Source organism: Papio anubis, chromosome 5 (assembly GCF_008728515.1).
Source record: "Papio anubis isolate 15944 chromosome 5, Panubis1.0, whole genome shotgun sequence".
NCBI lineage: Eukaryota > Metazoa > Chordata > Mammalia > Primates > Cercopithecidae > Papio > Papio anubis.
This window is the reverse complement of record NC_044980.1, coordinates 39,638,832-39,648,470: the sequence shown is the minus strand read 5'-3', so window position 1 is coordinate 39,648,470 and position 9,639 is coordinate 39,638,832. Positions and strand designations below refer to the sequence as shown.

At 44.7% G+C, this 9,639-nt stretch overlaps 2 protein-coding genes and 1 non-coding gene across 3 annotated transcripts; all 3 read left to right on the top strand.

Annotated features, from left to right (window-relative positions):
• The first annotated feature begins 129 nt into the window (after positions 1–129).
• Positions 130–555, top strand: LOC101015700 (ATP synthase subunit f, mitochondrial). Its single transcript, XM_003899615.5, has one exon. The coding sequence runs from the start codon at positions 149–151 to the stop codon at positions 413–415; it is 267 nt and encodes an 88-aa protein (XP_003899664.1). The 5' UTR covers positions 130–148; the 3' UTR covers positions 416–555.
• Positions 556–5,192: 4,637 nt separating this feature from the next.
• Positions 5,193–7,715, top strand: RPL37 (ribosomal protein L37). The gene is made up of 4 exons (XM_003899614.3): positions 5,193–5,323; positions 5,891–6,026; positions 6,231–6,315; positions 7,596–7,715. Exons 1-4 carry the CDS (start codon positions 5,321–5,323, stop codon positions 7,663–7,665), a joined length of 294 nt encoding a protein of 97 aa, XP_003899663.1. The 5' UTR covers positions 5,193–5,320; the 3' UTR covers positions 7,666–7,715.
• Positions 7,434–7,513, top strand: LOC116275150. The gene has a single exon (XR_004184107.1). It is a non-coding gene; the product is annotated as a small nucleolar RNA SNORD72 (small nucleolar RNA).
• Positions 7,716–9,639: the final 1,924 nt, after the last annotated feature.

Genomic DNA, 9,639 nt, shown 5'->3' with positions numbered 1-9,639 from the left:
ATATTGTTAAAGGTAAATAGCTAATATGTAAATAAAAGCAGAACATGCATGAACCAATGCTATTAGGAACCAAGGATAATGAGTAATCCAATTCTGGTATCTCCAAGGTTAAAAAAGTATTTTAGACAGCGGACACCAGGACTCCAAGATGGTGTCAGTCGTACCAGTGAAGGACAAGAAACTTCTGGAGGTCAAACTGGGGGAGCTGCCAAGCTGGATCTTGATGCGGGACTTCAGCCCTAGTGGCATTCTCGGAGCATTTCAAAGAGGTTACTACCGGTACTACAACAAGTACATTAACGTGAAGAAGGGGAGCATCTCGGGGATTACCATGGTGCTGGCATGCTATGTGCTCTTCAACTACAGCATTTCCTACAAGCATCTCAAGCACGAGCGGCTCCGCAAATACCACTGAAGAGGACACGCTATGCACCAACCCCTGACCCCATGACCTTGGCCTGAGCCCCTCCGTGAGGAACACAATCTCGATCATTGCTGAATCCTTTCATGTCCTAATGGGAATTAACCTCCAAATAAAAGATGACTGGTACGTGTCAAAAAAAAAAAAAAAAAGTATTTTAAAATCCTGGCTGGACGAGGTGGCTCATGCCTGTAATCCCAGCACTTTGGGAGTCTGAGGAAGATCACTTGAGACCAGGAGTTTGAGACCAACCTGAGCAACACAGCAAGACCCTGTCTCTACAAAATATGTAAAAATTATCTGGTCGTGGTTGTGCACATCTGTAGTCCCAGCTGCTCGGGATGGGAGTCTGAAGCAGGAGAGCTGCTTTGGCCCAGAAGTTCGAGGTTGTAGTAAGTAACTCTAGCCTAGACTCTTTAAAAAAAAAAAAAAAATCCTCATATGATATTAAAAATTAATATTAGGTAAGAGTTTTATAAAATTGAAGAGTTTTAAAATTTTTATTTATTTTGACCAATTATAATCATATATAATTATGGGATATTCAGTAATTTTATATGTATGCAGTGTGGAATGATTCACTGAAATTAACATATACATCACCTTCAATACTTATAATTTATTCCTTCTGTCTATGACTTTGTATCCCTTGACCAGCACCCTTCCCTTCCCCGCAACTCCCAGCCTCCCTCTGGTAACCACCATCATACTCTAGGTAAGAGTTCTTAAATATGTATTTCAAAAGTATGGCTTTCAAGTGATGCATCCCACCTCAGGCCCACAATTTGATTGACACTGTCATAAAGATTGCCAATTTTTTGTTGTTGTTGTTCAACTTGATCAGGAAGGTACTTTAATAACAGGTCTCTCAAACCACCAGTCTCCTCTCCAATGCTCCACCTTAAGTATGCTCCTTTCTCACAATAACCTTTCTGAGATTTCAAAGCCGATGGGAAAAAAGTGTTCACTTGAAGTGGAAAACTTAGCATTGAAATTTAAACTTCCTTCTGGAAGTTTTTGTTTTGTTTTGTTTTGAAACAGAGTCTCACTCTGTTGCCCTGACTGGAGTGCAATGGTGCAATCATAGCTCACAGCAGCCTCAAACTCCTAGACTCAAGCAATCCTCCCACCTCAGCCTCCTGAGTAGCTGGGAATACAGGCCTGTGCCAATCTGTTCAGCTTTTTAAAAAAAAAAAAAAATTTTTTTGTAGAGACAGGGTTTCACTACATTGTCCAGGCTGGTCTCGAACTCCTGGGTTTAAGCAATCTTCCCATCTTAGCCTCCCAAAGTGCTAGGATTACAGGCGTGAACCATATTTTTTTTTATTATTTGTAGAGATGGGGTCTCCCTAAGTGTCTCAGGACACTTGAGCCAGGCTGTCCTGAGCTCAAGTGATCCTCCAACCTTGGCCTCCAAGAGTGCTGGGATTACAAGTGTGAGCCACCATGCCAGGCTGTCTAGTTTAAATTGTTTTCTGATGGCCTGGTATGGTGGCTCACGCCTGTAATCCCAGCACTTTGGGAGGCCGAGGCAGGCAGATCACCTGCGGTAGGGAGTTCAAGACCAGTCTGACCAACATGGAGAAACTCCATCTCTAATAAAAATACAAAATTAGCCAGGCATGGTGGCACATGCCTGTAAGCCCAGCTACTTGGGAGGCTGAGGCAGGAGAATTGCTTGAACCCGGGAGGTGGAGGTTGTGGTGAGCCGAGATCGCACCATTGCACTCCAGCCTGGGCAACAAGAGCAAAACTCCGTCTCAAAAAAAAAAAAAAAAATTGTTTCTTGATAACAGAAATTTGCATAGTACAGCCTTAGAATGCAAAGGAAGTGAGTTGGGGGAAGGGTGAGTGTAACCAGGATGTTCTTTATTACATAAAATATAGCCAGGAGGTACAAAATTGAAAATATAGACCTCAAATCGGAATGAATAACACAGGACTAAAAGTCTTAAATGTGCTCTATTTTATTATTGTTGTTTTGTTTTTTGTTTTTTTGCTAGGCTAGTCTCGAACTCCCGACTTCAGGTGATCTGCCTGCCTCAGCCTCCCAAAGTGCTGGGATTACAGGCATGAGCCACTGCACCTGGCCTTATTATTAGTTGTTAATCTTACTGTACTAATTCATAAATTAAACTTTATCATAGATATGAATGTATAGAAAATTCTCCCTTGAATTGCTGCTAACGAATTTATGTGATGTTTTCAAGACAAAAGTCAACAGTAGTTTCATGTATTGTGGAAATAAAAAGAGGCAGGTCTCAGTGCTGAGTCCTGGTGGTCAAGAGACTTGATTGTATCAGAACCATGGATGCAGGACTTAATATAGTTTCTGTCATTGCCAAAAAGCAAAATGTCAGGGGGTGAATGCCTAGGCTAACAGCCTTAGATCAACCATTTCAGACGTTGATCTAGTCCTGGCTGGGCATGGTGGCTCACACCTGTCATCCCAGAACTTTGGGAGGCTGAGTAGGGGGCTGATCACTGGAGGTCAGGAGTTCGAGACCAGCCTGGCCAACATGGTGAAACCCCGTCTCTACTAAAAATACAAAATATTAGCCCGGTGTGGTGGCGTGTGCCTGTAGTCCCAGCTACTTGGGAGGCTGAGGCACAAGAATTGCTTGAACCCGGGAGGGCAGAGGTTGCAGTGAGTCGAGATGGCACCACTGCACTCCAGCCCAGGTGACACAGTGAGATCCTGTCGCAAAAAAAAAAAAAAAAAAAAAAAAAAAAAAAAAAAAAAAAAAAAGTTGATATAGTCTCTAGTCCTGACTTAAACCTAGCAATTGTATAGAAAGTTGGAGGGTCTGACTAGCCTTCATAGACCTCTAGAAAGCCAAGAGTTTGCTTGACCAGGGCAAAATTTACATGATTTGACATACACCAAAAAGAACCACCTCACACTAGAGAGGAGGAAAAGTCATTCTCTCTCCTGTCTTCAATTCTGGGAATGTCTGGAGTAAAGAGACTGACATAATGCCTGTCACACTGCTTGGTTCCTTAATGGTTGACACCTGTCCTACCCTTTCTACACTGACCTCATTTCTCACAGCCTCTGTGGTAGGCAGAATAATGGCTGTCTCCAAAGATAACAAGGTACTAATCCCCTAAACCTGTGAATAAATTAGATTATGTGGCAAAGGACAATTAAAATTGCAGAGGGAATTATGGTTGCTAATTAGCCAAACTGGAGATAAGGAAGTTATCTGGGTGGAGTCAATGTAATCACAGGCGGCCTTAAAAGTAGGAGAGGGGTGGCAGGGCACCCAAGCCCTTTGGGAGACCAAGACAGGAAGGTTCAGGAGTTCAAGACCAGCCTGGACAACATAGTGAGATCTTGTCTCTACTACAAAAAAAAAAAAAAGGAAAAGAAAAAGAATAAGAGGGATGCAGAATAAACAGTAATGCAATGTGAGAAAGCCTACAGTAGTCTCCACTTATCCAAGGTTTCCCTTTGCAGGATTTCAGGGTTTGTTACCCCATGGTCAACCATGGTTTAAAAACAGGTGAGTACAGGACAATAAGGTATTTCCAGAAAAAGAGACCGACCACACTCACATAACTTTTATTACAGTATACTGTTATGATTGCTCTATTAGTTGTTAATCTTTTATGGTGCCTAATTCATAAATCTAACTTCATCACAGGTACACATGTACCGAAAAAAACAGTATATATAGGGTTTGGTATTGTGGTTTCAGGCATCCACTGAGGGTGGTGGAACTTAAACCCCACAGAAACAGGGGGGAAACTACAGTATCACAGGTTTTGAAGACGCAAGGGAGCAATAAACCAGAGTTTGGGCAGTCTCTAGAAGCTGAGAAAGGAAACAGATTCTCCCTCCTAGAACCTTCAAGAAAGAAAAGCAGCTCCGGCAACATTTTATGTTTAGTTTTCTTTTCTTTTCTTTCTTTCTTTTTTTTTTTTTGAGGCAGTCTCACTCAGTCACCTAAGCTGGAGTGCAATGGCGTCATCTCAGCTCACTGCGACCTCCACCTCCACCCTCTGAGTAGCTGGGATGGCAGGCGCGCGCCACCACGCCTGGCTAATTTTTTGTAGAGACAGGGTCTCCCTATGTCGCCCAGGCTGGTCTCCAACGCCTGGGCTGAAGAGATCCGCCCGCCTCAGCCTCCCAAAGTGCTGGGATTACAGGCGTTAAGCCACGGGACCAGGCCCCTGGAAACCATTGAACAAGTTCCATGTGTGATTCCTCGGCACAATGAAATATGGGATCAGATAATTTGCCTCTGATTTACTACAGTAACGACAACAATAACAAAAATCACTATTTGCCTTTCCCTTTACACCCTAAGCTCCAACTCCAGGCCTCCCTACTCCTCGCGACCTCTCAAAGGGAGAGTCAGCTTCGGCCAAGAGCTTCCGGGATCGGAACGAGGAGGCGGCTGGAGAAGTTGCTTTCTCCTGAATAGGGCTGATGCCAGACGCACACGGTCATTACACGCCGGGGACGCTCAGTCGGTGCGTGTACCCCCAGGCAGGGCTAGCCACGCATTCCAGGTTCTCCATGTGCCCAGACGACAGTAATCCACGATATGGCAACAGATCTGCCTGCTAACGCGCGAAACCGATCAGCAGTAACAGTAGCACCAGGAACGGCGGCACAAAAAGCCGCTCATGGTCCAAGCGGGGCAGGCGAAGACTCGGCCAACCGGTCGCCAGCCAACTGGGAGTCCCGCCCACCTTTCCGGCACTGAAGACGCGATTGGCCGCGCCTGGTACCGCATCCTCCTCTTGACCCCACCGACACTACGGCGACGGACGCTTGGGAACGCTGCACAGCGCTCCGCAGGAAGTACTTCCCTGGGCGGAAGCTTCTGAGCGTGATATAGCGGAAGTGCCTTCTCTTCCGGTCTCTCTGGTCTCGGCTGCAGAAGCGAGATGGTGAGTTGTGACCAGGGTCTGTGTGAATCGCGTTCCATCCTCGTTCTTTGTGCCTCCCTGCCTGCTGTCCTTGGGGGGCGGGCAAGATTCCGGATAAGGGGAACTGGTGGGCAGAAAAGAGGCATGCAGTGGCCCTCAAGAGCCAGAAGAATGGCTGCTAATTGGTGCTTGGGGGACCGATCCCGCCGTAATTGTGGAGCTAGAGCCGCATTGTGTCCCTTGCTTCGGTACAACCTTTGGAGACCTTTCATAGCTCTAGCTTTGTTTGGGAGCTGAAGGAAGGAGTTTGGGAATGTTTGGCTGTGTGTAACAAATAATTCATTGGTGATGCTATCTGGCCGGAGTCTATAAAGATAAGGTATATTTCAGAACGTTGCAACTCTTGTGGAGGGCTTTAGGTAACGTGAAATGCTGGTAGTGGTCTCTGACTTGGAATTCGTGGAGTCTTCTCCCACAGTTCGACCTTTATGATTGTCTTTAGATTTTATCAGTACTTGGTTTCCCGGAGAACTCGAGTAAATCTAGAAATTGCCCCGTTTCATAGTTATCTATTCCTTTAATGTGCAGACGAAGGGAACGTCATCATTTGGAAAGCGTCGCAATAAGACGCACACATTGTGCCGCCGCTGTGGCTCTAAGGCCTACCACCTTCAGAAGTCGACCTGTGGCAAATGTGGCTACCCTGCCAAGCGCAAGAGAAAGTGTAAGTAACATTTTTCAGACCAACTGTGTTAGCTTTTGTTTGTATTGCACTTAAGTGGGGGCATAGGTTTGAACTTTATTTGGTGCTTATCTTAAAACTTGTACATCTGTATGCGGATGAGGTGGCATAAAACTCGTGTGTTAACAATACCTACAAGGTGTGTGGGGGAAAATCGTTTGAAATCTTTTCTGAACTTTGTTTTAGATAACTGGAGTGCCAAGGCTAAAAGACGAAATACCACCGGAACTGGTCGAATGAGGCACCTAAAAATTGTATACCGCAGATTCAGGTACAGTTTGTATGTTCGATCATAATTGGTCCTATGGGCTTGAATGAAACCCTCGTGTTTACTTGTAAAAAGAACACTACCCTGATGGTTACTGGGGATGAGTTGTTGGAAGCATTTTTATTTTTGGTGGTTGTTGAGACAGGGCTTCACTATGTTGCCCAAGCTTGAGTGCAGTGGCACGATCACGGCTCACTGCAGCCTCAGTCTCCCCAGCCTCAGGTGATCTCACCTCAGCCGCCTGTGCGCCGCCACATGCCCAGCTAATTTTTAATTAGTATTTATTGTAGAGAATGGGATTTTGCCATGACCTAGGCTGATCTCAGAACTCCTGGGCTGAAGCCATGGGCCTACCCAAAGTGCTGGGATTACAGGTGTGAGCTACCGCCGCAGGCCAGATGTTGAAAACTTTTATCTTCTGCCACTGTAACCTTGAGATCAGTTACTTTGGATTTTATTAGTTTTTTCACTAAACAATAGTATAAGTTAAATGTCAGGAGCATTTTTTGAGCCAGGGTCCCAAAGAGTTGATATTTATTAGGTTTATCTTTAATTGGTGTCAAAATTTGTCAAGACACTAGTGAATAAGATCTGGGGGTCAGGCTTTGTTCAATCTTCAGTATAGTGGCTGTGGGCAAGAGTGCTATAGAAAACAGCCCTGATTGCTGCTGTTGCCTTAAGGACAGCCATAGATGTGTTCATGTGCTGAAGCAACTTTCTTTGCACTTAGAGTCATACGTTTTTGTGGGCTTAATGTTGAATGGGCTGTTAGTACGATATAGGAGTTAGGAGCTTGAACTGAAGCCAGGCTTTTAAAAGTAGGATAGTTGACCTCTCTTAGAGTAGATAATGGATGTTTAGTAAGTTAAAATGCAAAGCTCTTGGTTTAGAAAATGTCTGCCATTAAACATGCTCATTGTTTTTTCCTTGCTTAGTCAAAGCGGTTGTGATCTATTCTCAGCATAGGGAACCATTTTCACAAATAATCTTTGATCTCTTGCCAAGTAAGAACAAACATACTGGCCCTTGACTAGTATAGCCAAATAAGTTTTTCAGCCTTAATTGCAATTGTGATTAACTATATCTGAAAATGGGTATCTTTAAGCAAAGTGAAGAATTGCAGCTTATCAGTGATGTTGTAAAAATAAATGTCTGAACATATGAATGCAGTACTGATTTCAGCATTTAACTGAGATAAGCGCATTGAAATCTGTTTAACAAAAATTAAAATCGATTCATCGATGTTGCTGAAGTAACTTGTTCTTGTTTTTGACATCGTGCAGGCATGGATTCCGTGAAGGAACAACACCTAAACCCAAGAGGGCAGCTGTTGCAGCATCTAGTTCATCTTAAGAATGTCAACGATTAGTCATGCAATAAATGTTCTGGTTTTAAAAAATACATATCTGGTGTGTGCTGAGGAATTTTTAATCAGTTAGACTTGTAGCATCAGTGAAATAATGTAGGTTTAAGGACTGGGCTAGCTTAATATCAGATTTACTTGTTAAGTGACTGTTTTGGAATGTTTCCTTTGGACTGGGGTTGTAACGCGGTTTAAGTCAATGACTAACGAGCAGAATTCCAGGAGTCCTTGAAGCAGGGGGCACTGGAAGACAATACAGCAGATTAAAATAGCACAGCTCATGTGGCATAGATGGGTATTTAAGGCGTTCGAGTAAATTGGAAAGAGCATGTTGTTTAAATTACCCTTAGTAGCATGTTTGTTTGCTATACTGTCATGACTTGAGGGGGATGATGATTAGTCACATAGAGCCTCGGAGTACCACTGGAAACATACGGGTAGGAGTTTAGGTGGCTTCTGTTTTTCAAAAGATAATCTAATCCTAGTATCTGTAATGCTCACTTGGCACACCTGGCTTGTGGGCTGTGTAAGGTGACTAGCTAAGTGAAAAAAGCCTGCTAGGTGTGACTCAGGAATAAGTAGGTTTGAGAAAAGGTAGGGCTGGGTACAAGTAAAGATTGAGCAGGAAATAAAGGAAAATCAGGTAAAAACCCTGAGATTTGTAGACTAAAAGCAATGATGTGGGACTACTTGGTCGAATTTTTTTAGCCCTCAACTAAATTAACTTGGGTATTTCTGTGCTGAAGCAAGCGCTGAAACTTGCTGTCATGCCTTCACAGTTTTGGTGGATTATTGACAGGGTTGGGGTTTTTTTAAGAAATGAAGGGACAAAGTCAACCAACTGCTGAGTGAGAGGGCAGGGGCAATTGAAGGGAACATGAATACTAGAACATCTGAGATTCTTAACCTGGCCTTGGAAGGGTATCCGTTTTACGTGTAACCTGGAATGGCTTTATAATGTGCTACCTAATTGCTACTCTCATCCTGTATTTTAACTCCTAATTTACCCTTCAGGTCTCAGCTTCTGAACATTCACTGGTAAAGAAACCCTGCTGATTAAATCTCTCTTGGGCTTCTTCCCGTGATGTGAGACTATACTTTAAAGATGCACGGTTAGGGCTGGGCACAATGGCTCACACCTGTAATCCCAGCACTTTGGGAGGCCGAGGCCGGTGGATCACGAGGTCAGGAGATCGAGACCATCCTGGCTAACACGGTGAAACCCCGTCTCTACTAAAAATACAAAAAATTAGCTGGGTGTGGTGGCAGGTGCTTGTAGTCCCAGCTACTCGGGAGGCTGAGGCAGGAGAATGGCGTGAACCCGGGAGGCGGAGCTTGCGGTGAGCCGTGATTGTGCCACTGCACTCCAGCCTGGGCAACAGAGCGAGACTCTCTCGAGGGAAAAAAAAAAAAACATGTATGGTTAGAGTCCAGTTGCCATTGCCTTTGTTATTTAGAGACAGTGCAATGGCACAATCCCAGCTCACTGCAGCCTCTTAATTCCTGGGCTCAAGTCAAGTGGTTCTCCTGCCTCAGCCTTCTGAGTAGCTGGGACTACAGATGCACACCACCATACCTGGCTAATTTTTGTGTTTTTTGTAGAGATGGAGTTTCACTCGGCTAATTCTTTTTGTGTTCTTTTTTTTTTTTTTTTTTTTTTGAGACGGAGTCTGGCTCTGTCGCCCAGGCTGGAGTGCAGTGGCCGGATCTCAGCTCACTGCAAGCTCCGCCCCCCGGGTTTACGCCATTCTCCTGCCTCAGCCTCCCGAGTAGCTGGGACTACAGGCGCCCGCCGCCTCGCCCGGCTAGTTTTTTTGTATTTTTTAGTAGAGACGGGGTTTCACCGTGTTCGCCAGGATGGTCTCGATCTCCTGACCTCGTGATCCGCCCGTCTCGGCCTCCCAAAGTGCTGGGATTACAGGCTTGAGCCACCGCGCCCGGCCTCTTTTTGTGTTCTTAGTTGA

Coding starts and splice junctions, on each gene's coding strand:
- LOC101015700 (XM_003899615.5), top strand. CDS start 149: ATGGTGTCAGTCGTACCAGTGAAGGACAAGAAACTTCTGGAGGTCAAA.
- RPL37 (XM_003899614.3), top strand. Junction 6,027..6,230: donor TGCCAAGCGCAAGAGAAAGT/GTAAGTAACATT, acceptor ACTTTGTTTTAG/ATAACTGGAGTGCCAAGGCT. Junction 6,316..7,595: donor ATTGTATACCGCAGATTCAG/GTACAGTTTGTA, acceptor GACATCGTGCAG/GCATGGATTCCGTGAAGGAA.